The sequence below is a fragment of the Centropristis striata genome, chromosome 19, assembly GCF_030273125.1.
Source record: "Centropristis striata isolate RG_2023a ecotype Rhode Island chromosome 19, C.striata_1.0, whole genome shotgun sequence".
NCBI classification, from domain to species: domain Eukaryota; kingdom Metazoa; phylum Chordata; class Actinopteri; order Perciformes; family Serranidae; genus Centropristis; species Centropristis striata.
Window position 1 is genome coordinate 10738010 of NC_081535.1, and position 26080 is coordinate 10764089.

The 26080-nt window shown below is 39.1% G+C and overlaps 1 protein-coding gene across 1 annotated transcript in view; it reads left to right on the forward strand.

Annotated features, from left to right (window-relative positions):
- Positions 1–26080, forward strand: part of si:dkey-112m2.1 (transmembrane protein 132C) — a 196321-nt gene that overhangs the window by 103796 nt on the left and 66445 nt on the right. The window contains exon 4 of the mRNA XM_059358067.1: positions 1704–1847. Coding sequence (XP_059214050.1) covers positions 1704–1847 — 144 coding nt within the window. The remainder of the gene's footprint in view (positions 1–1703; positions 1848–26080) is intronic.

Consider the following 26080-nt stretch of genomic DNA (forward strand, 5'->3'; position numbering starts at 1 on the left):
ATGTTATATTGTATATTGTTGTATTAATGTTGAAATAACTAGGGCTGGGCATTAGGCATTAGACCATACCGCATATATCGATATATTTTTTTCCCCTTTCTTTATAAATAAATGCTGCTCTTAGTAGGAATTGTCATATTTAGTTCTTTTGTAGTGTTCGTTATTCTTTTCTCATATAAATATATTAATTTCAGAAAAAGATTGGCCTATTTCATTTCATAGGCTATTATTTTTATTTAAATTTGCACTTTATGGAGCTTTGATTAAAAAGGTGATTTAAAAAGGTACTCCTGTTGTTATCCAGTATTTATGTTCACTTAAATAAACGGTTTCAATAAAACTACTTGTGACATGTCATATTTAGCTTTGACTTTGACTGAACATTTGCTCTCACTTTGTGATAAAAATATCAGGATGTATATCATCTATCGATATTCAGCCTAAATATATCGGGATATGACTTTTGGTACATATCGCCCAGCCCTAGAAGTAACGCCACTAAACTTAAGTGCTTCATGTGTTTACGTAACTATGTCACCTGAGCTATTAACATCATCCTCGTAACCACTTAACTTTTGGCATTTACATTAGAGGTGTGAGTCACCAGAGGCCCCACGATACGTTTTAATCCTGATACTTGAGTCACGATACGATATTATTACGATTTTAAGCCTATTGCAATATGGTGAGTATTGCGATACAATATATTGTGATTTAACTGTTTAACTGCATTTTGTGTCCACAAAATTAAATTTGATCAAGTATAATTTCGTGAAATAAGAGAAAATTCTAAGTCTATTCATCTCACTTCAGTCTTTTTATTTCTCCACAATGAGAGTCAAACCCTCCAGAAAAAAACAGCGAAAATACTGACGCTAAATATCAATAGAGCACCTAACTGGGAACTTCTTAGCCCTAACCTTTGAAAAGTAGTTTTGTAGCCTAAACCGAATGAAACACCAACCTTTTTCAGTGCCCAAACCTCACAGACTGAAAGAGTTGAACTGAAACAGTGAGTGGGCTACTGAATGGGCAGATATACGCACTAGCAGGTAGAGTAGGCCTCTACTTGCCCAAACTCACGGGGTGATAAGCACTTATAACATCCATTCAATAGTCTGATAAAGTCCGGATTGTGTGGTTGTCCTGGGGTTTCATCACTGCTAATAAAATCATTTGTCTGCCAGATTTAGCCCCTGAAGTGTTATTCTTGCAAAAACATGAAAAGTTTGAAAGCATTGAGTAGTTGTTTTTTTCATTTATGATTATATATGGATGAGAGCCAAAACCTGAAGGAGTTCATTGTCAACAACATTTTGTGAGAAAAGTGTATTTATTGTTTACCCATCATCTAGCAACCACAAAGCCTTTGAAAAGTTTATTTTCTTCTTCTTTTGTAGCTCCAGTTTCATGCTTTTATACTAGTAATGGATGTTTTTGATCAGTCTCTATTTTTCTTTAGTAGCTAATGTCCTCCTTGAGTGTGTGAGAGACACCATGAGTGTTTGAAGTGTTTGTTTTGTGACCTCTGTTAGAAACAATTAAAGCTTGTTCCATTTTTCTTTTCTTATTTAGGAAAAAAAGAGAATACAAGAGGCCAGATGTGTTTCTGGAGCTCTCAAACTTCATTTGTGAGCAGTTCTGTTGACAGATCCACTATCATCTAATTTTCTCTAAACCTGTGTGCGTCTATGTGTTTTCAGGGTCAAGCTGAAGGACGGCGTGGCGTTCCTGGGAGCCCGAGCCAGTAACCCTGTTGTGTGGACGGTGAGTCAGGATGTCAGGAGTGAAGGTCACAGGGTCGTCACCCTGCACTGTAGGAGGAAGGAGAACAGTTTCAGCCAAAGGTACGTCCGACTCCTCTCTCCTTCTACAGAATTAATCAATGCGTGAATGAAATATGAAGTGAACAGCCTGCTGAACAACGGGAAAGCAGCAGCGCACTTGTTCATTCATTGGACAGCTGTCAGTAGAGAGTGATTGCAAAGAGTGAGGATGAAAGAGGACATGACTCAGCATCCGAAGCTCTCATTCCTGTGCACTGCCATGTCCTCAGCCACTCCTGAGTGGAGTCAATAAAAAGTATTGTTTGACAGTGTTGCCCCTCGCTTGCACTTAAAGGATAAGTCTGAGAAGTCTACTTTTTCATATTGTCAACAAGTCCCATGAAAGACGAGAACTAACAATGGATTATATGTCCTCTAGACAGCCATTGTTGTCAAAAACAATTAAAAAATATGTAATCCAGTCACACCATGTAACAGGGTGACAATTTCTTTCTTTACAATGAACATGGGGACTGTAGTTTGTTTTGGGATGAATCCACATTCACTGTCCTGTGCCTGGAAATATTCATTGGGGCGCCAAATGCACATCAGAAAAAAGTCCCCATCAAATTCACTATGTACTCCAAACAAGTTCCTCAACATAAAACAGCAGAAGAGGTCATGTGTCAGTACCACAAATTACGGCACGTAGGTACGTATGGCGGCTTGCGGTACAACAGTGCTTTCCAAAAATAGCACACATGTATGGTCCACGGTTGTAAAAAAAAAAAAAAAAAAGGCTGCAGTTTGTGTGGATTCATGTTGTGAAACCACTGACCTGGGTTTAGGTCAGGCTTCCTGGTCAGGCGTTATAAAAGACAGTTTAAACAGTAGTCTTGGGACAACGAAGCTTTGTGAAGCATTTGCTTTATTTACGGAACCCAAGAGATGGCGCTCTTTGTTCAACAAAGGGCTGAAAACACACTCAATTTCCATTGGAAGCCTCTTTTTTTTTTAAAGCCAAGACCGCCTAGTCTACCTATTGGGGTGAAAAAAATGAAGCAAATGCTTAACACAGTAAATAACAACATGGTCTCACAGGAATCCGTGAAATAGCCACGGATTTGCTTAACTCAAAATCTGTGGAATAGCCACGGAATCACTCAAATTTCTGTGAAATTGACACGGATTTCGTTACAATGCAAGTTAATGACATTCCAGTCATATCCCGTGGTTATTCCAACATACAAAGTGATTATGTACATTCACTGAGTGAATATTTAGAAAATAAAACATATATTTCTTGCTAGAAATGTGATCAAAATCCATTTTTATGCAGAAACTAAGTCAAAATATTGATTTTTTCACTAAAAATGAGAGAATTGTCCGTCATGTTTTTTGTGCTGACCGCCGGGACATTGAAAGTCACGTGACTTGGAACAAATCAATATCCACGGGATATGACTGTCATTAACTTGCATTGTAGCAAAATCCGTGTCAGTTTCACGGAAATTTGAGTGATTCCGTGGCTATTCCACGGATTTTGAGTCAAGCGAATCCGTGGCTATTTCACGGATTCCTGTGAGACCAGGTTTGTAAATAAATGTATGCCGGAAGTGAAGTAGTTACAAAGGTCACGTGACTGACGCAAGTTACTTAAAAACTGTAAGATACGTTCAAAAACGTGACTCACGTAACTTACGTAAACAACATAAGTTAAGTAAAAAATTGCTTACTTTTGTTAGCAATTTGTGTGTTTGTGTGACCGATCCTTTAATTCAATTAATGAGGGAATCCGCCCTTTTCAACTTCACTTGGCTGTCAGTCACTACTACGTCAGCAAGATGGCAATGGACGCATTACAGCGGACTTTGAAATATGGAGACACAGCTCGTTCTTTTACTGCCTGTCCACACGGCAGATATTGAAGTTTTTGACAGGAGAACAGGCTGGTACTCCTGTTTCAGTCAGACTTGCAAATAGCTTGTTAAGAAGTTCTTAAAATTACAGTATTTATTTGTGACATTTTTAAAGCGGTCATCATCGATAATTATATATTGTATCAAATGCCAAGTGCAAGTTTCTGCCTTGCTCTTGACATTGCTGTTTTAGTTTAGTCTCTCACCGCCTTCGTACAGTTGTTCTCGTCTACAGCAGGTTGCTGTTATCAATGGAAGTCTAAAAAGTCACTGTCCACACAACAAAGTGCAGACAGACACAAACTGGTGAAGTCAATGGGGCAAGAAGTTGTTGGAGACCAAATTCAGAGCTAAAAGAGAGTGGATATGTCAAAAATGTCATGACAGGTTTAAATATATATCCTTACTGTGGAAAAAGAAGTAATCCATGTAACAATTTACTCAAAAACTAATAATCCCCCTTTATTAATAAGAGCACTGGTTCTGAAATAATTTCCAGGGTTGGCCAGATAGTTGTGGAGAAAGAACAACAGCATATGATCAATGAAATTACATATTTTAGGCTGGGGAATAGTTTTACATTACTGTGCGAGTTTGCTTTCATGTGTTGTATTCAGTACTTGTAAATCCGAAGGTCCCAGAACACAAAGAGGTTGCAGTTCCCGCGGGTCAGGGGGAGAGGAAAGTTCACAGAGCCTGGTGTCTCTAACACCAGTCTTTCAAGTCACCTACCAACTAAATAACTCACCAGCAAGAAAACGATACATCAGACTATAAGACTGATTTCCCCCCTTCTACACAACCATTCATTTCACTTCATTTCGGTACTCTATGAAAATCAACCTGCAGCAGAGACTTTAGAGCAGCTTGAGACTGGTCATCCATCACAGTATATATCCCAGAGGTTTCTGTCAGAGTTCTTAATATGATGTTCAAAACGCCTGTGCTGCATTCAAAGTTCCTCGAACGCCCAAGCAGATAAAGATGTGACATGAATGACATATGTTGTCATAAATCAAATTCAAAAGACAAAAAATACAACAAGATCTCCAACCTAAACAACAGAATAGATCATTTGTCAATACCACCAATAACGACACATATGAGCGTTTGTCAAAACGACCCATAAGGGCCTTTTGCTTGCACAGAGTGGAGTGTTCTATAAATAGAGCACACGGCATTGTACGTACACATGCAGTTTGCAGTTGTAACAAAAGTGTGAAGTGCCATTAAATTTAGGCTACAAAACAACTGAGCTAGGTAAAAACATCCTTGTAAGGCATAACAAAAGTGTAAAAAGTCAATAAATGCACATTAATGTCCCAAGTATGTTACAAGGACAACGGGACTTCCGGAAGTGATATAGATACGTAAAAATATGTGGACTTTCACCAAGGAGAACAGGGTTCATGTCCAATGTGATTTAAACATCACTGAAGTTCCATGCGTGGGCTCCACGGTGGTGTAGTGGTTAGCACTCTTCCCTCACAGCAAGAGGGTCGCCAGTTGGACTCCAGCCTGTGACTCTTCTGTGTGGAATTGCATGTTCTCCCTTTGTCAGAGTGGGTTCTCACCGGACACTTCGGTTTCCTCCCACAGTCCAAAAACATGCAGCTTAGGTTTAATTGGTGATTCTAAATTGTCCGTAAGTGTGAATGAGAGCGTAGTTGTCTGTCTCTATGTGTCAGCCCTGTGATAGTCTGGAGACCTGTCCAGGGTGTACCCGCCTCTCGCCCAATGTCAGCTGGGATCGGCTCCAGCCCCCCGATAATGAAAGAATAAAGGAACTTCCGTGCCTCACCTTTTGCGCATAACGTTTCTAAATAATTATGTCACTTTCGGTCGCCCTTGTAACTCCTTAACTTCTGGCATTTATGAGCATTAATTTATTGTATAAATTGTCTTTTATAATGCCTAACCTTGAAGGTTTTTTGCACGAAAGTTGAGTGATGTTTGAATCACATTGTTTACTTTTGTTTTCACATGGGACAGGAACCCCGATCTCCTGGGTGAAAGTCCGACGTCTGTCGACCAATCCACCCAACCACCCACCTCCTATCCTCCCAGAGTGCGACTCCCGCTATTTAAACTCCACATCGCTGCCATTCATAAGTACAACGGCCACTAGAGGGTGGGGTAGGACAGTCCAAAACTGCCTGAACTAACAACCTCTTGGATCATATTTGAGAGAAGACCAGTCTCAAAAAATAAGCTGATCATATTAGTTGTTATTATATAAAGATTGTATGGTACAGTTGGACAGGAAAGGGGGATGGGAGACGGGGGACAACATGCAGCAGAGTGGCTCAGGGTGGAAATCAAACTGAGGCTACCGTTGTAAACACCAAGCTTAAGTACACACTCTATACAGCGAGCCACCAGGGCACCACAGATGGAGTTTGATGCATTAAAGAGGCTGTTGTTCAATAGCTGACTCGGTCGACGGCGAGTCCTTGAATGTACCAACATGACTTAAAAGAATCTTTTCTCGATAGTCCATTAATGCAACTTGGACAAAAACAATTGAGACAAAGAAATGTTCAGTATCTCAAGTAAGCTGTTATGCACAGGAATTAAAATGAATAAAGAAGGCTACTTGAATGGAATAAAATCCATCTAAAAGTGGTACAGTATCATTAAAAAATGATTGATAGTAATGTGAGTGTTTACTAGAAGTGTGAATCAACAGAGGCCCCAAGATATGTTTTTATCCCAATACTTGAGTCATGGTACTATATTATTGCGATTTTAAGCATTTTGCGATATGGCGAGTATTGCGATACAATATATTGCGATTTAACTGTTTAACTGCATTTTGTGTCCACAAAATTAAATTCAATCAAGAATTGTTTTGTCAAATAAGAGAAAATTCTCAGTCTATTCATCTCACTTCAGTCTTTTAATTCTTCACAATGAGTCAAACCCACAGACTGACCAACAAAGTATTCAGTCAAACTGAACTTAACTGATATCAAACATGTATGGACGACAACAATTGCAACATTTTCTCAAACTTCCCTCAACTTTAAGCTTCACAGCTCTGAATTTTTTTGAATGAAACATAAAAAAGCCCAACTTTGCAGCGTTATTTCGACAACTTCCCGACAGGATCCTGACGCACATTATGCCTATAGATCCTTTGATCTTCTAGTAATACCAGTAGCTCGAGTATATTCCCAAAAGGGAGCCCACTACGGCCTTCGAAAAAAAACGGCGAAAATATGGATACTTGGCGGTATCGACATTTCCCCCACCTCTAGTGTTTACAGTGTTTAGTTTATCTAATATCTGGATAAAATATACCAAACCATTGTGTAATCCTTTAAGTTTGACTCCAGTATGTAACAGAGGAAGCATAACGTTATACAAGTTTGACGAAACGTATATAAAGCGATTACGTGTAAAACTTGACACTTCAGAGCATGAGAAAACATTAGAATAAGTATGTGTGCTTATGTATTTGATTACATGAAAGTGTGAATAACTATGTTTTGTGTGTGTGCACACGAGACGAGGCTGTACTGTCACTGTACAGTATTTGACATTCAACTCAACAGCTCAACGGTTTTCGGCAAAGACAAAGTAGCTGCACACAGGAAGTGACTCACCCTGGCTGGGCTGTTATTTCCTTCTGGGTGCCAAGGTGACGACAGTGATGAATGACGAGTCATCTATCATTTACATGCATCTCTTTCACAGACCCGCTGAGGAGCGGAGACATTGAATTATACAGGACTGCTCAAATGAAGGTCACACATGTTAAAGCTGGTATTATGGCCTGCGACAAAAGACTACCTTGAAGTATTGAAATGAGAATGCAAGAACTTCTGTGACCCTGCACTTTCAGTTTCTTTAGCATAAAAATCAAATGGAATCTTTTGAAGAAAGCCGTATTTATAGTCTTTTGAAGAATATCAAAACAGTGAATTTTAATTTAGAAAATCTTTTTGATGAGATTAAACAGTTACAGAGAGAGCAACAGCCATGGTCTTTTCCTTTTTATTATACTGAAATATTAAAAGCATGCTCGTGCTTCATGGAATAATAAAAAGTGCTCCCTTTTCATCATCTGACCAGATGTGGTGGCCTTGTGAAGCCAGCTCCGAAATTTATTTTATTACTTTTTTTCTCCATACAGCGGATGAACACACTGCTTGATGGACTTCTATTAGTCTTTGCTTTTGATTTCCAAACTGGAACAAAATGAGCTGTCTGGATTCTTACATTGTGCACGGCAATCAGTTTTTGAATGACTTTGTGGAAAGAAATAGGCCTCGCAGCTGCAATATCCTGCTTCACTTATAAGCCTAAAACAAGGTTTAGGAGTCCAGGTGCCAAGTCACATCGTTTATTATAGTTCTCTGATTGGTCAAGCCTCACCTGGAGGGCTCTGTCGATTCTCTGTAGATATCTTCCAGACTACAATAGGAAAAAAATAAATCTTAAGCTGGCTTGGAGGCTACAACGGAGCAAGATTTGCTGAATTACGTCTGAAAGCCTTGAAAGTAATTTCCTAAATTAATTTAATCTGTTGGCTCCCTGGTATCTGCAAAGATTTCCAATTTGACATACTTTCTCCTACTCACCAGTTAATAGGACTATACTCATTTTATTCTCCTGCTGTCCTGTGGGTAGGAGATATCCCATCAGTCAGGTTAAGTGCAAAAAGATCTTCATTAGCAAGAATATGAATGGGGCTAATGGAAATATGTGAAGATGGAAGCCAAGGAGTTTAAAAGACAAGTGCCCTAAAACATTAAATTTCTCCTAACGTCAATTGAAGCTCACTTTGCCAACCATTAAAACAGCATCACTGCCAGAACGTGAAAGAAAAACACCAGGAGGGGCATGCCTCTCCCCTGGCGCGTGGGAGAAAGAGCAACATTACAGAAAATAGTGTGACTGCAAGGTGACAGACCCAACAGGATGATGACTACACAGCCAGCAGCCAATTAGGAGAGGTGAGAGCCCACTGACTTAGAGAGACAGTTATATCTCAGTGTAATGGTGTATAATGTAATGCTTTGACCACTTTGGGGAGGTTAAAAAACCAAACAAAATGTGCCCATGTCCCGGAGGTGTGCCTGCTTTAGAAGAGTACTGTAGTCCAGTTACTCTAGCAGCTCTGCACAAACGGAGTCAACTGAGAGTTGAGGTGTGAAAAGGGGAAAAAAATGACAGAAGTGTTAGTACAGAAGAGGAGAAGAGGTCAAACCAAGTCCAGGGAAACACAAATGTTGGTTTCTACTGCATGGTACAGCAACACTCCACTCCACTTGACTCACTGTTGGTACTTTATTGCCTTTTTCGCTGCGGCTTTCTCAGCTAATCACCGTAGCGACATTGTGTGAAACTTCTTTGAAATAATCTTCAACACTTCGCTGTACCCTCGCATTGGCAACCAAGATCTCCAACCTAAACTGTCCGTCAATACCACCCATAACAACCCATATGTGCGTTTCGCGGTACAGAGCGGAAAATAGTGCACACATCATTATACATACACATGCAGCTTGCGGGTGTAAAGAAAGGCTTTGAATTGAGGCTACAAAACCGCTGATGTTTGTTAAAAAAGTAAAAAAAAAAAAAAAAAATCCTGGTCATATGTGAAGTCATCACGTAAATGTCAGGTTTGCTGTTGTAAATTTAAAAAAAGGCTGCAGTTTTGTTGAATTTAGGCTGCAAAACCACTTTTCTATGTTTAAGGCAAAAAACTTCCTAGTTAGGCATTAAAAAAATGAAAATAGTGTTTTCTTGTAATTATATATATATATATATATATATATATATATATATATATTATTATAATTATTATGCTATCATTTACGTTATTTAACAGTTTATTATTGCACACATAAAAGTATTTGTTGATGATAGAAATTGATAGAATTGATTGATAGAAAAACATTTTATAGAAATCATGTTTAAACAGTTAAATCAGTAAATGTACATAAATGATGGAAGTTAAGTAGCTACAAGGAAGACTGAAAGTGACAGTTTCGTAAAAACATGATGCACAAAAGGTGAGAAACGGAAGTTCAGTGCTGTTTGAATCACATTGATTACACTTGTTTTCACATGGGGCATGCACCCTGTTCTCCTGGGTAAAAGTCAAGGGTTTGTTTGACCCATCCACCTGCATTGGGTGCAAATTCTGTGCTTTATAGTTCACCTCACCTTCATTCATAATTACTATGGCCAATAGAATTGGAGGAATTTACTATAAATTCACACTGAAAAGTTTTACAGTGTACTGCAAATATTCAGTAATTTACTGAAAAAAACTGTAAAAAGCAATGTGTTGTTAATTTACAAGACTACATTATTACACTGCAAATGTATTTATAGTAATACAATGCATTTCTAAAATACTGGTTTGCAGGTCATGCTACTGCCAGTTAATTACTGTCTGCAGTATTATAACTCATCCCTCTAGCATCAGCTCTGTTTGCTTGAAAGCTCAACCAAGACTGAACCAACAAAAAGTACCAGGTACTATCCACAATTTTTGCCAAAAGAAAAACCCAAAAAAGAAGCAAGTTGAGTAGATACTGTGATGTGGAAATGTGGCAGAGTAGGTGGAATTATCCCTCTTACATTAAGTGAACCATTAATTAATGCTGGACAGCAGCCTAAAAGCCATAACCAACTCCATACAACTGCTCCCTGTGATATCCTTTTTATTCACATTCATTTTTATCTCATCCATAAGAAGAAAATAACAGGAACTGCAGCAAACAGACTGCTGTTTCTGATGTAACTATAGTCTTCAAATCCTTAAATTAAACTAACATGAGCAAGCCAACATAAGAAAGAAAAAGATATATAAATGGCTGTGTTGATGGAGCATGTTAATGTTCATGTGTGAATAGTTTTCTCTCCCTGTCTCGCTGCAGCTCTATCTCCGGGCTGCAGTTTCTTTATGCAAACCACAGAACCCACACTCAATATTTTGACAAATTGATTCAGCTACAGCATGTATCGAAGCTTGCTTGGGAATGGATTACATATTTAGCTGTCTGGGTTTCAATAGCCTGCTGTAAATAGGTTGTCTATATAACAGTGAAACCTGCATGTAAATCTACACTCATCCTAAGGTCTTAAAATGTTTTGGATTTTGTAGGCATCACGCTTCAGTGTGCTTAAAGAAGCATTTAAGAAACCAATCCAGCAGTTTTTTAAATGCTGATCTGTGTCACACACTGCTGCGGTCAGCACTTTGTGTCTGAGGGCATCTGTGTGCAGAGTGGGTAGTGTGTGAGATAAGGAAATCCTACAGCGAGTCGGACCTGATCCAAACTGTGCTGACAATTGTCTCATCAACACATCTTACACTTACACATGCTTTTGTTGCTTACATAAAAACTGGGTTTTTTTTTAAGAACGGATCTACAAAATTACTCAAGTGTATCCAAATGAAGGCATGCATGGGCGGATTATGAGACAATGGGCCCCTGGGCACAGACATGTAAAAGGTTCCACCACCCCTCCTACACAGGAGCAAGACACACAGATACGGTGGTTTCTCCTCATCTCTCTGTAGTCATGATGCATCTTTTCATGGTTTTGTGTTTCTTTGTAGTCAGTTTGGTTTCTCCTTGTAGTCATTTTTGTCTTTTTGCGATCCCTTTGGTCTTGGTGTGGTCTTTTTTAGTCATTTTGTGTGTCCTTTTTTGTTGTTTTGTATCTGTTTTGGTCATTCTGTGTGTCTTTGTAGTCATTTTTTGTCTTTTTTATTCCTCCTTGCAGTCATTTTTTGTCTTTGTTGGGTCTCCGATAGTCATTTTGTCTTTTTCGTGTTGCTTGGTGGTTGTTTTTTGTGTTTTCTTTTGGGAGATCTTGGTTGTCATTTTGTGTCATTGATGTTTATTTTGGTCACTTTTTTTGTGTTTCCTTGTGTCTTTATTGGGTCTCTTAGTCTGTATTTCTTTGGTCTTTTTATGTCTTTTTTTGAGTCTCTATCGTATTTGTGTGTCTTTTTGGGCCATTTTGTGTCTCTTTGTTTTATTTTGCCACTGTTTTTGTCTGTATTTAGGTCCTCCAGTGGTCATCTTGTGTCTTTTTTGTGTCTCTGAGTGGTCATTTTGTGTCTTTTTTTGTCATTAAGTATGCATTTCTCGTCACTTGCATCTCTCTGTAGTACTTTTGCAATCATTTAGTGTCTCTTTGTGGTCACTTTACATTTCTTCATAGTCTGTTTGTGTCTCTCTTCAAGTGACATTTTGCAGGTGAAGACCAGGGGGACCACCGACACTTTGGGCCCCTGGGTCTGTGCCGAGTAGGCCCATTCAGTAATTCATCCATGATGGCCGCATATTTTGTGCACTAAACTCTCATGACTCATCGAAGTCTCTCTCAAGAATCTCTTGTGAACAATAAACTGAAGACAAGACCCCAATCTAGTTTCTGTGCAGCTCTTAACAAAGCAGATTTAGCAACAAATAGGCTGAAACGTACATGACTGTGCAAGTCTCCAGGCTGTAATAAAGCTGACTGATGCAAGATCAAGGTGGCCCAATGTTCATCAGACAATACTGCCCGCTCTCTTATGAAGACGTATTAGGACACTTAAATGCTAAGAGTTGTCCTTCACCAGCCAGTCTGCTGTTTCTGTGTCCTCGCCGTTACCTTAGAATGAGACAGCTTCTCCCTAATGTCAAGCTAATTCATATTCGTTTTGCTGCAAGTACTGCTGAACTCAAAAAGCCCATCAGCTGTTTGGATAATTAAGCACGGGAATGCATACACACTTGGGAGTCATGTACACAATACCTTTGTGTCTGCACATGTTGATGTGAGTGGGTGGGTCCTCTGCTTAAATGGGGTCGACAGTGATGTTCCTATAGGATCACATCACACTGCAAAATCAAAAAGAATCATCACCCATGCATGTCAGGTACTCGAGCTGCCTCTGGCTCCTTTATTTCTTTTTAATGAAAGCTAACACAATTTGGAGTTCCTGTTTGATTGAGGGGAAGAGTTGAGAAAAGAAACAAATGAAGGTTTTGTTACCGAAGTCGCAGTTCTGTGGCCCAATACTCAGCATGTCAATCAGGAGCTTGTCCAAACTGCGAGAGGGAGTTCGATTTGTAATTGCAGGAGGTGAGGCGTGGCATCTACCAGCTAATTAAAATAAACCCAATCTAATGGCGGACATTTCTCAATCTGCCGACTCTCAAATTAACACACGCACACAGAGACGTGCCCGACTTCAAGAGCAGTAAAGCGTTTGACAAACTTGAGCCCTGTTTCAGACACGGAAGCTAAAATCTTTGGGGCTTTGGCTCTGTTTGAACATGACAGCACCATTATGGATAGAGCAGCCATGCTCGTGCAATATTTGGCATCTGGTACACAAAAGGGAGCAGAGGCACCGCTGAAGAGCGACTACAAGTAGAAAAATAATGATATGAAGGGAGACAAGTGTTGTGCATTCTCTCACAGGCTGCATAAGAGATGGCTTTTATTTATTTAATCAAGTGTGTTTATCTGCATTACTGATTTATCTGCTGATTATTTCCTTAATTAATCATTAAAGCATTTTGCTTATGAAATGTCAGAAAATCAGTCCAATACCCAAAGGAATTACTTTCCTATATGATAAATACAAGCTGAAACTCAGGGGTGTTTGTTAATTTTTATCTTAAAAAAAGACATGGTTGATCAATTATCAAAATTGTAACCAATTACTTTTCTGTCAAGAATCGATTAAGTGACTAAATGCTGCAGCTCTAATATGACAACTTAATCAATTACCGTTGCGAGTGCCTCATGCTTCTTAATGTTGTAGTGAATTCCCTACATTTTTCATCAATTTAATCATTTATCACATAGGCAGCAGATATCTGTATTCTATGTTTTGAAAGCGTTGCAAAAAAAACTAGAAAATTTCTTCTGGGGAAATTCTGAAAGGGCCATGGAGGCTACTATGATGAGATTCTTCAGAGATTTCAAACAATTAATACGAGTAATGTTATGATGCTATATTATATACAAGGAGCACACCTACAACAAGTATTCCTTTTCAAGTATTTATTTATACAGCAACCTATGACCTTTAACCTCAAAACGTGTGTGTGTGTGTGTGTGTGTGTGTGTGTGTGTGTGTGTGCGTGTGTGAAACGTGTATCTGGAGGAGGGTGCGCGCTTACACACGTATTTGTGTGTGTGTGTTTGTGTGTGTGTGTGTGTGTGTGTGTGTGTGTGTGTGTGTGTGTAACTAAAATCACATAAAGTTACCTGTGTGTGTGTGTGTGTGTGTGTGTGTGTGAAGCATGTGTATCTGGAGAAGTGTGCGCGCTTACCCGCACATGTGTGTGTGCATGTATCTGTAACTGTCGAATGCTCCGGAACAGTGACAGCAGCCAGACGTGGACAGACTGGAATTTCTGGCCTCGAACAAAAAGCTTTTTTGGCAAAACCATCATTGATCCGACTTCACTTTGAGCGTCCCGAGTTATTCCTGAACATATGTTTTTTGGTGAAGACAAATGAAGAAATAGCTTTGTAAGAGCGATCTGAAAAACTGTTAATTATGATCTTCTACAGAAATCTTCCTGCATTTTCCTTCCTTCCTGCATTACAATCATTAATCGATCATCGATTAATTATTCCCATCCCTACTTGCTAGCATGAATTACTAGATTTTTTTTTTTTGTCCAAAACTTATTTAAACACAAAACACACTTAAATATGCACGATTACTGTGAAAACTATCCTCATGCCTCTTCGGGGGCTAAAACATAAAACATTGAACTCCGTTTTACGATCGTCAGGATCAAGTCTCTTTTCGTCCTTTCAAAATAAAAGCGTCCATTATCAAAATAGGCTTTTGCATAGTACTTTATACATATATCTTTTATTTTGCCCATGTATGCATGTTTCTAAACATACTGGAGTATGCATAAAACATAGCGATTAATCCATTAATTGATCATTAACGTTACAGATAATCGAGTTGGGAGGTTTCTTCCAAACACCCATCCCTAACTAGTATCTTTCTTGCTCACGTTCTGGATTTGAAAGTTTAAAATTAAGTGAGGTCGCCTCACAGCAACAGGGTCACAGATTTGAATATGGCTTGGGGCTCTTCTGTGTGGAGTTTGCATGTTTTCCCCGTGTCAGCGTGAGTTCTCTCCTCCCACAGTGGAAAAAAATGCAGCTTAGGTTAAATTGGTGACTCTAAATTCTCCGTAGGTGTGAGCGAGAGTGTGAATGGTTCTCTGTCTCTATCTGTCAGCCCTGAAGTAGTCCGGCGACCTGTCCAGGGTGTCTCACATCTCTTGTGTCAAGTTCAGATAAGGATAATGAATGCAAATTAAAGGAGGGAGACTGGTACAATAAAATAGGATAAAAACAGAGATGCACCAAATTATCAGCTGGTAGTAGGCTATCTGCAAATACGGTGACAAATGCTGATGCCAGTGGCTGATATTTATCTGCTGTTAATTTAGGGCTGGCTAAATCTGATGGTTATTTTTAGCTAGCATACCCAGTTACAGATTCTAAGATGGACGACTCGCTGGTTATGGCATGATGTAAGAGGGAAACGGAGGTCATGCACATGTGGATTGTATTGTGTTCGCTTTCAGCGTCTTATCTGAAGGAGAACTCAACGAGGCAGAGATAGTTACTGTATCCCTACAGAAAGAAACATGCATCTTACTGAGTAGTAGGTCATGACACAATGGTGAAGAAGAGCTGTTTTATAAAGATGTTCGACTGCCTGTTCCATCCTATTGTTAGTGTGCTTAATGGAAAGAACAAGAACATTTTATTTTTTACGAAAAAAGAGGTGAAAAATAGCCACACTTACGTCTTTATGTCTTTACTTCTTTCTTTCATTTTATTCTTTATTTTTTACAGGGGTTACAGTTGGGTTACACAAGTACTTAGAAAAATCTTTTCTTTGAATGGGTAATTTGGAGTTTTTTGAAGCAGTTTTTCATTTAAAATGAGTTTTTATTGAAGCTTGTTTCATAATGTTGATTGGATTTTTTTGTGCTTTTGGAATTTTTATAATGATTTATTATTTTTTCTGCCGAGAATTTATCTTTTTTTTTTTCAAGTGACACATTTATAACAGACTATTTATCACTTTTATTTTATCTTTGTGCCGGAAATATTAATGATGATGAAAAAGCAATTAGTTTTGAGAAAACACAGAAAAAATGTTCTAATCATTGAGGCCCATTCATGGAATCATTTTAAATGCCTACACTTATCAAAGATGATTAGATCTAGCTTTATTAACTGCAATTCATTATTTAGACCAATACGCAACAGGACTTTACTGATGTGTTGACAGCACATTGACTGTATGTAATGAAGTGCACGTCTGAAGCAGGCCATATACTCTGAAGTATCTCATACTCAAATGTGTTTTCTAACTGTAAACATTAGCTGAGTCCCGTCTGTGTGCGCACACACGGCGTCTGACACACAACTAAATAAACAAACAAGTGAACAAACAGAGCCCTCCAGCATATTTTCACCTTCAAAGTCAACGGGATCATGAAACATGCCACCACATTCAATTTGTCTGCTGTTGCTAGAGAGGACTCCCGCTGCGAGCGAGTGGGAGTAAGGCTTACTCTAAAAGACTGACAAGACAGCCTTACAACACCTACACAATGATGCAAGCCTGTAAACCAAAGTTCTCTGGGCTGCTATCTAAAAGCAACACCATAGTCTTATGTCTGAGTGACAACGCCAAGATAAATGGAATTATATTTGAGCCAACAATGTGTGCTTTACAGCACGTGTTTCATCATGTTTCCTCTTATTGCAGCTGCAGTGACATGTATTATAGGGTTAGGGGGGGAAAAAACAAATCTTGCAGGGAAGTTGCATGAAAAGTTGCGCCTTTGATGAGGAAAGTCTGCTCCAGTGCGAAAGCCCCGGTGTGAAAATAGGTTAAAGATTCAAATTGTTCCCCAACAGTTGGTGAAATCATGTTTTAAGCATCAGTGACACGGAGGCTTGTCATTCTGCGTTTGCCCCAGCCATCTGCTGAGGGAGGTGACATGAGCCTCTGAGGGTCTTTCTGTGAAACAGAGGAAGCAAGCATCAATGAGGGGAATGGAAAACCCCAAGCTTGTTTTAGACTGAAGTGATTAGCATACTCTGCAGTGAGCCAGGGAGAGAAGAAAGCCACAAATCCCATATAAATAGTCCATGAAGATTCTTCTTAGATAAGATTGCCTCTGCGAAGCATTGTTATATCTCCATGCAATATTCCCTCCCAGTGCACCGTATATCCAGTTTCATTTTCATGTGACATTACCTGCAGAGATGTAAAGATCATCGTGAGTCAACATGATCGCTTATGAATGCCATGAAATTTTATTGCTACAGACATTCATGTTCCCTTTATTTTATTATCTTGGTGAACCTTTGACTTTTCCACTAAAGTTAATAATACTGAAGGTTGGTTTAAAATCTCAAGATCAATTGAAGAAATTCCAATGGACTTTTAAACGGACAGCAGATTGATTTTATAAACTCTGGTTATCTCTGGTATATTGTCTAGTGTTTCATATTTCTTTATGAAATGCCTGCATTCCAATCGGCCTCTGTTCTGCTTTGTGTTTATTGTCATGTTAGGGCGCTTTCCAACCCAAGTCCATTTGGTTAGTCTGAATCAGAGAGATTGATACTTTTGGTTAGTTTTGTATTTTGTCTGGTTTGCTTTCACAGTGCAGAAAAGTAAGCGGACCAAATAACAGAAAAATTTGAAGGCTAAGTAATATACTTGGAGTATTAATTCATATTGGTTGGAAAGTTGCCGTTGGAAAATGTAAACTCGAACACACCATGAAATATTACTGTCGCAGCCTTTTTACCTTGACTCTGAACTGATCTATCATGCAAACAAATCCTTTCTCCTCCAGTTGATCTCGAATGATTATATGAATACCATTGTTTTTGTGGACTTTATTCAGCATCTCCTGTATTTGTTCTTTGGCCCAGATGTCAATCAAACATCAGACTTCAGTAGAAGTCCATGTCCGTCCTCTCCCAGTCAGGCTGCATCTGTTCCTCTGTGTACATCTCACTAAATGCCTGCACAGGTAGCCCACAGTCCACTGGGTTTTGGTTCAGTTCCTGTAATTGGGTTGGACCGGCCCACCAAAGTACGATTGGAGAGTTGAAAAGCGAACAAACGGACCGAAACAAGGATTTAACTGCACCAGAGTTTGATTGAAACGGACTAAACTTTGGGTTGTGAAAGCGCTCCAAAATCAAAGATCTCTGTTTTGTTTGTCTTCTGCGGTACATAAGGCAATAAGAGGCGCTTGCAGATGTGTTTCTGAATATCAATTTTACATTTCTTGGAGGCTCATTGGCTGTGGGCATCAATATTTTCTTTGTTTGTTCACCCATAGTAACCCTTAACCCGAACAGAGACCAGAAAAAAAGGGCAAGTCATCTCCGCCTGCACTCTCTGCCATCACAGCTTGTGAATTTTCCTCTGAATGTCTCTGCAGACATCCAGTTCGTAAAACTGTAAATGGAAGGGCTTCCATCAGTGGCCCAATCACCATACTTGCCAACCCTCCAATTTTCCCAAGAGACTTGTGGTTTTTTATTACCCTCTCCAGCTTTCCTCCAGGGTTCACAATTCTTCCGCATTGCTCCCGATTTCTGACAAATTATCACTCTTTTTTTTATCCTTTTTCGTTATCACAGCCTGTTTGTAGCAAAAGTCTACTGTTTCCACATGGACAATATAGCAAGCCACAGTGACTTGGAAGACAGCTGCTCACACCTAATCCTCCTCAGTGAGTGGGAGACGGAGAGAGAAATGGAGAGTACTGAAAGAAAGACATACTTTAAAGCTGGGCATACACTATGTGATTTGAGCCTGTTTCTCACCCGATAATTGCTGCACAACTCATTTTAGAATCGGGCTGATTTTCAGGTTCTTTAAGCATTTTTTGTCACAAAGTTTACTTGCACAATAGGAACAATGTTAGCAACATTAACTGCTCCCAACAGGCTGTTGAACATGTCAGAAACATATACTGTATAAATTATAGAGGTAGTCACCGTGACGTCACCCATTTGTTTGTGGACTGCCCATTTGAGGCATCGAGTTCAGCGTTTCACTTGTCGCCATCTTGTGTCGCCATCTTGTGTCGCCATCTTGTTTCTGATACGGGGAGCAGACCATATTTGGACTGTGGAGGAGCGAGAGGGATCTGATCACTGACTACACGCCTCTCTACACCTCAACCTGACTGAGAAGTCGAAAAAGTCGAAAAGTCGAAAAATGAACAGCGACTCCTTGGAGTGTCTGTTAGTCCAACCAAACGCTGAACAAGACATTTTTAATGAACAAAACGTTCAAATAAACTGTCATTAAGTGAAAATACAGTGAAAGGGTCAAAGTTGGTCCGGATGAAACCAATAAACGTCCTTTTAAAATATATATATAGCGATTGAGACTCATGGAAATGTTTTCTCATTTTGTATTTAAATGGATGGACCAAAATGCTTCTGCAGCTGCCGTCAGCTCCCCCCTGCTGGAATTTTCGGTAGAATGCAGCGTAAGGCACTTCCTGGTTTGCCTCACTGCTCAGACCCGGAGGTTGCCGCGTGGTCGGAAACACTAAACTAACATGGTGAAGATATAAAGATTTTTCATTTGTGACTGAGGTAGTCATTATATTCATAGTTGTAGTTTTAGTCCTTCATTTTCACACAAAGAATGCAAGCAGGTATGTGAACAATGCTGCTCACGTCTCAGCTGCAGGAATGAAATTCACCTCTTTGTTTTAACATTTGTTATATTGCAATGTATGTAAATATTAGAGAATATTCCAACCATACTGCCCAGCCAGAAGAGAAACAGCAGAAGAAAAAAAAACGTTTTATCAAATCAGAACATGATTATGAATTCACTAATACTATGAAGGGGTCCCTGTATAGCAAGCTGTGTTCAATTACAGATAGGTTACCTGGGGCCCCAGGAGGGTGAAGAGCCCACTCTGTGCTTCATATGGAAGCCGTGCCGTATCCATGATCCCATTATGCATGTCTAAGTGGCTCTGAAACAGCATGTACATTTTAACCCAATTTGATAGATTGTTCTCACGATATGGTAATAATAACCTGAGGCCTTGAATGAGGTGCAATCTTCTCGTGCTCTCATCACTTCTTCGCCCCGTCTCCCTGACAGGTCCTCTCACTTTCTCCACCCTTCATGTGAAATGCAAGACATTTATCATGTGGCTTCTCTTGTGGAAAAATTGTAGAAATTTGTCATTCACATATGCATATTTTTTTTATTATGAGCAATAGCGTCATCCTGCATTGGATATGGTGATTATAGTCCATACGTTAGCTGTGCATGTAATGTGAGAATATGTAAAATTAGCTCGCAAAGCAGTTTAGGCAAAAAATACATGCACACGGGCTGATTTGAATAAAGAATGGTTCGTTCATTCAGTGTTGACATTTGACTACACCCGGTGAACTGTGAGCACATGCAAATGTACATTGTTTGGGTTAGTGAGTATGTGTCTATAAGGCAGCTTTACTCCATGCCGGAGAGTCGTTAGAGGCCCGAATAATTGACAGAACAATGATGAGTGGAGATTGAATGAGAAAGGAGCTCGATATTCTGTACTCTTCAGTTCACGAGGAGAGGTCAGAGGGCCTCGTGCTGTTCTTTCTGATTGCACCGGGCTTAACTCACATGGCGAATGAACACATACAATCAATGGGCAGACCGGGCAGGACCAGTGGGACTGCATTTACAACCTGAGTTAAATCAAAGGTCCCTTCAGTGCAATCTGATTCCAATGGAGGAGCTCTCCATGCATCAGCGAGAAGCACGGATGTTAATGACCTGCCCGCTGAGGGAATCTGTGTGTGTGAGCACACATGCGCGCCCATTTATGTGTATTTGATTAAGTGGGAAATTAAAACATAGACTACCATTCGTTTGGGCCTTGAAGAGCATGGCAGTTTTGATTAGTTCTGTGGTGTAATCTGTTTAATTAACACTGGTTCAAAAAACTCTACCAAACACAAAAAGGAGAGAGTTAGACTGCATGTTTTTCTTTCTCCCGCACACACACACACACACACACACACACACACACACAGAGTATGCAGAGATAAGATGTGTGTTTGTGCATGTATTTTCCGGCTCGTCCTTGAATGTGAGAATGGTGTTTTTGAAAACACAAAGTCGTAGATGATGGATAGAGGAGACGGAGCGATTACCCTCCCAGGTGGTCTAATTTGTATGTTTGTGAACTGCTGTTTTCTTCAATTGTTTTATCACGGGTAAAAGGTACCATACAATTTGCTACGAAAAATATTTGAATGCGTTTCGTAATCCTTTTAAGCAATCATCCAGACATCTTATTTTCCTGTGTTTACCCGGAGGGGCCACTAATGCATCATTGGAACGTTCTCTTCTCACTGTCTCCCTTATATTAAAAAAGATTTCTACAGCGGTCCAAGGCAGGCAGCTATGTGATCGTTAGATGGATCCGCAATATTGATTGAGCGTAATTTAATTTGCATGAGTGGCATGTGAGTCCTATGTGTTGCTGGGCATTCTCATGCTTTATGCAATCATAAAGCCTCCATCAAAGGAAACAGCCCCTTTAGTCTAATAAGATCAAGATAAAAAAAACATGCGTGTTGTGTATTCCCTCGGACCTGTCGTCATTAATGGAAATCAGCACAGATGCAATGCCACTAATAAAATATAATTCATTTAATCTTGGGGTGGGTGATTTATACCACATCTTCCTATGAAGAGATACGCACTGCCTTCTACTCCATCCCCCCTCTTGCCATCCCAAGACATGAATTCAATATTTACTGTGGATTCTATCGTATCCTTGACCTGCATGATATCAGTGAACTGGTATCTGCCTGTGAAGTAAAACATGGCTGATTGAGCCCTCTGGGACTGGCCTTGGCTCTGTAGTTAATCCAGGTAATGCAGCCAAAGGTTTCAGCTGCAAACCAACAGGAGGTTAACTTCTTTGGTTATCTATTATGTCAGCCTGTTGTGTGTTTTCTTCTATTTTGTTCAGGGGCCACGATCAGAAAACAGGCTTTCCATGTTGCGAAGTAAATTGAAAAGCATGATTGTTGAGATTCATACACTTTAATATGATCTTTTTAATGTTTCATTGACATTTAGGAGTCATACTTATATTTTTTAAGCAAAATGAACTCAAGCTCTCCTCTCCTCCTAACAAAGCTTGAGTTCCTCTATCTGACTTTATCAGCAGCCGGAGCCAGCGCTGGTGGAGAGTTGCCCACAGTTGGAGATTGGCCATGGAGCCTGGCGGTGTTTGATAAGGCAGGCCTATTGGCCTTGGGACCCTCAGCTCACACCCTCTGATCCACTTCATCTTCTAATAAATCATCCGCTGAATCCTTGGCTCCTGTTAATGCTTTAGAGCTCTTTTTGAGGTGTATTTCATATTTGAGGTGGTGCAAGAAGATGTCAAAGGATTTCAAGCACTTAGACGTTCACGGGCAATTTCCACATCCTGCTGAAAGCGTGGAGCCGCACCGAAAATTAATCTGCACCTACGCGAGTAGACGATCGATAAACGTAAACAAATGTGAATTTTTTTGCATGATTTATCTCCTCAAGTTTAGCCTTTTTATATTTTTGCATTTTTAGATATTATATAACATGCATAAAACATACGTAATATATATATATATATATATATATATATATACACACACACACATAAACATAAAAAGATGAAGAGCAAAGAAACAGCAGGGGAAAGGAAAGGGAAAAAAAAGTTAAAAGAATAATAAATCTGTAACTACCTGAATAGTCTATTGATTAATAAATGTCAAAAAATGTGAATTATTTGCATGATTTATCTTCTCAAGTTTAGCTTTTTAAATATTTTTGCATTTTAAGGTATTATATAAAAAGCATACAACCTACGCAAAACAAATAATCATAATAATACATTAAAAAAAGATGATGAGCAAAGAAACGGAGGGGGGAAAGGAGAAAGGAAAAAGTAAATAAAATAAGTTAAAAGAATAATAAATCTGTAACTACTTGAATAGATTAATCAACAAAAGTTTAGCTTTTCTTTTAAAAATATTTTTGCATTTTAAGATTAAAAAAGAAAGAAAAAAGAAAAAAAATCTAACTACCTGAATATTCCATTAATAAATAAATGTCAAAAATGTAAAAATGTAAATCATTTGCATGATTAATCAACTAAAGTTTAGCTTATATATATATATATATAATTTTTTTTTTGCTTTTTAAGATACCATATAACATGCATACAACATATGTAAAAAAACATGTATATAAAAGATGATGAGCAAAGAAATGGGGGGGGGGACTAAATAAAAGAAGTTTAAAAGAATACATACTACATACATAAAAATTAATATATCAAAAATATGATGAGTAGAGAAACGGAGAGGGGAAAGGAGAAAGGAAAAATGTATTAAAACAATAATAAATAAATAAATAAATAAAATACCTATTTATATAAATATCAATATAGCTGAGGGCTAAGGCCGTATCGTTACACCCACACACATTCACATGCATCCAAACACACTTAAATATCCATAAACACACAGAAGGACAGTACATTGAATAATACATTCTTTTCTATGCCACGTCTTTAGAGGATCATTAAAAATATTGTGTGCCTCACCTGTTCTCCCCATCTGTCTTTAAAAATATGTTTTTATTATTATAAAAGGGTAAACACAATCTGGCTTGGACATATTTAGTTTGTTTGTGAATTATCATTCAAAATCCATTCCTTGTGTGTGCATATGTGCGTGTGCGTGTGTGTGTGTGTGTGTGTGTGTGTGTGTGTAGGTGAGAAGTGGAGACACATCCATTGACTAACACCTTAGAGAGTTGTTTGCTCAACTGTTGTGTTTAACACCAGATGGAGAGGAATGTAAGTGACGGCAAAATAAGGAACTGTATGCCTCTTCCTCTGCCTCTCGTTCAGTGGGTGAGGAGGAGAGGGTTCTGTTTACTTGACAGATTAATGAGGCTGGGGAGCACAAGTAAGGCTTCAGGTCAGCAAGGGGTCACAGTCGGGCCAGCATTCTTATTAACCCTGTCCAGATACACCAATCTAATAAACTGAACCAGGGAGCAGTTTGTTTGTTTGGTTTGTGGTGGTGCATGCACAGGCATGCGGGTTTCTCCACTGGTTTTATATTTATTCATACCTACCACCGAGTGTGTGAGAGAGGGGCAGAGAGGGAGATTTGCAGACACAAATCATGCCAATGTCACTAATAAAACTGGATCCGTTCAAGGTTGGATACCTTGGTAAAAGTCTGCATAAAAATCACCTTGCAGAGATGATGCATGTGAAAATACGGAAAATACAAACAAGATTTTAACAAGACAGCAATCCAAACAGGCTAAAAGGTCCAAGTTTGTTATACATATTTGTTAAAGTTTGTTGAATTGTTCAGTGATACACAAAGGGAGAAAACACACTTCTACTGAGGGGAAATCAGTGCTGCGGTCATATTGATTTACTGTGTAAGAAACAAGTGTGAGATTTAAAAAAGAAAGTCTAACATGACCCATCAGCATAACATAACCCACAATACAATGATACGAAGGCTGACAAAGCCTCACTTGAATAGAAGAAAAATAGAGACCTCATAAAAAGTTGAGTTGTAAAGAGAAATGTGGACAAAGAGGCAGCCAAAAAATCTCTAAAGGCAGAGTGGTGCAGCAAGGGCACAACAGAACCCGCACTCTGTAATGTGAACGGAGCGCAAACATTTCAATATAATTCACTCAAGTCTCAAATACAAAAGCTTTTTTCAGCCACAACTCTTTTGTTGTAGCTCATCATCAGTAAATTTTATCATTTTATGTATTTATTGCAGTTTTCAAAGACAAATACGCAGATTTTCAGTACTTTGGTTCAAATAATTACCTTCCTGTACATTAAATTTAACACGCAGTCACAGTTTTCTACATTTTACAGGTCCTCTTTTGGTGATGACGGCTGAGAAAATGCCTGTGGCAACAGAGATTTCAAAGAAACAAATTAAATAGGTCCATTATGCAGTTAATTTGCTGATAAATGCAACAATGCATGAATGTGTTATTGATCATTTTAGCCTCTATTTATCTGGGGGAGATTTGTTGAGCAGCAATAAAATAAAATTTCCATTTTACCTCTCCTCATATTGTTGCCGAGCAGGGTTTAACTGTAAAATCAGCTAAAAAGAGACAGATTTACATCTAAATAGTAAGTAAAAAATACCTACAAATATCTGTGTGCAACAAAAGCTCATAGAAAAAAACACCACCACTCAACATAAATAAAAATAAGAGTTCTGCAGAGAACTACTCCCCAATGCCACTTCATTTCCATGATTGCCAGAGGGCCTATTACATTACCATGTAACTAGAATGATTTATTAACACTCATCGTTGTGTTGTCATATTGCCCATCGTTCTTGTTCATAAATCCACTCCCACGCTGTGCACTCCAGTGTAGTGGATCTTTGATTGTGATTGTGTGTGTCGAACGCATGTGACTGTAGGAAGACATGGACACTGTGACACTGCCCACATCGTGTTCAGGAGTTGTACAACATGCACAAATTTGAGCAATCCTTTTCAGCAATAATATGTAGTACAACTTTAACACAGTCAAGGTCACACTTTGACGCCCGCAGCTGGAGGCCTCAAGAGAATCTGCATCTCATTGGCTGTGCCATTCATTCAGTCATGGTTGTTGCCACTTTCCAGCCTGTATTCACCATATCTGGCTCCTCTATTAGTCAGTGTTTCACCAGTACACCCCCAGAGGTATTTGTTTTAAAATCCTGCATTGCTAATGCAGAATGAATGCAGAGAGGCATGGCCAAAAAAGCAAACAATGTAGCCTCTAATTTAGAATAATGTCAGTGTCCAGTGTCAGAATATGTATTTACTTCCAGACTATCAAAATGCCCATTACATATTTGCACACTAAGAGATAGATTGACTTAAAGAAGGTCAACAAAGCGACAAGAGAAGTGAAGTAAGTCCAGATACAGAAAAAGATGAAAAGAGAAATAAAATAACTACAATTACTGCCTGGTGCTTAAATGCCTCTGCCAACCAGCGAGATTACGGTTTACATCCAAGTCCGTCCTGATTCATATGCAGCCATGACAGGAAATGATCATTCAAATATAGATGTTGCTGCAAAGAAGCTACAATTTCCAAAAAAGTGGATGATTCACACACACTGTCAACTTGAGAGCACAGAGAAGCAATCCGTGGCCTAGATGCTAGGAATCGGGCTCGCCGTTTCGGATCCCCGAACTGACAGGTCTGAAGTGGTCACAATAACTGATTTTGTTCCTGAATAATGGTCAGAAAAGTGT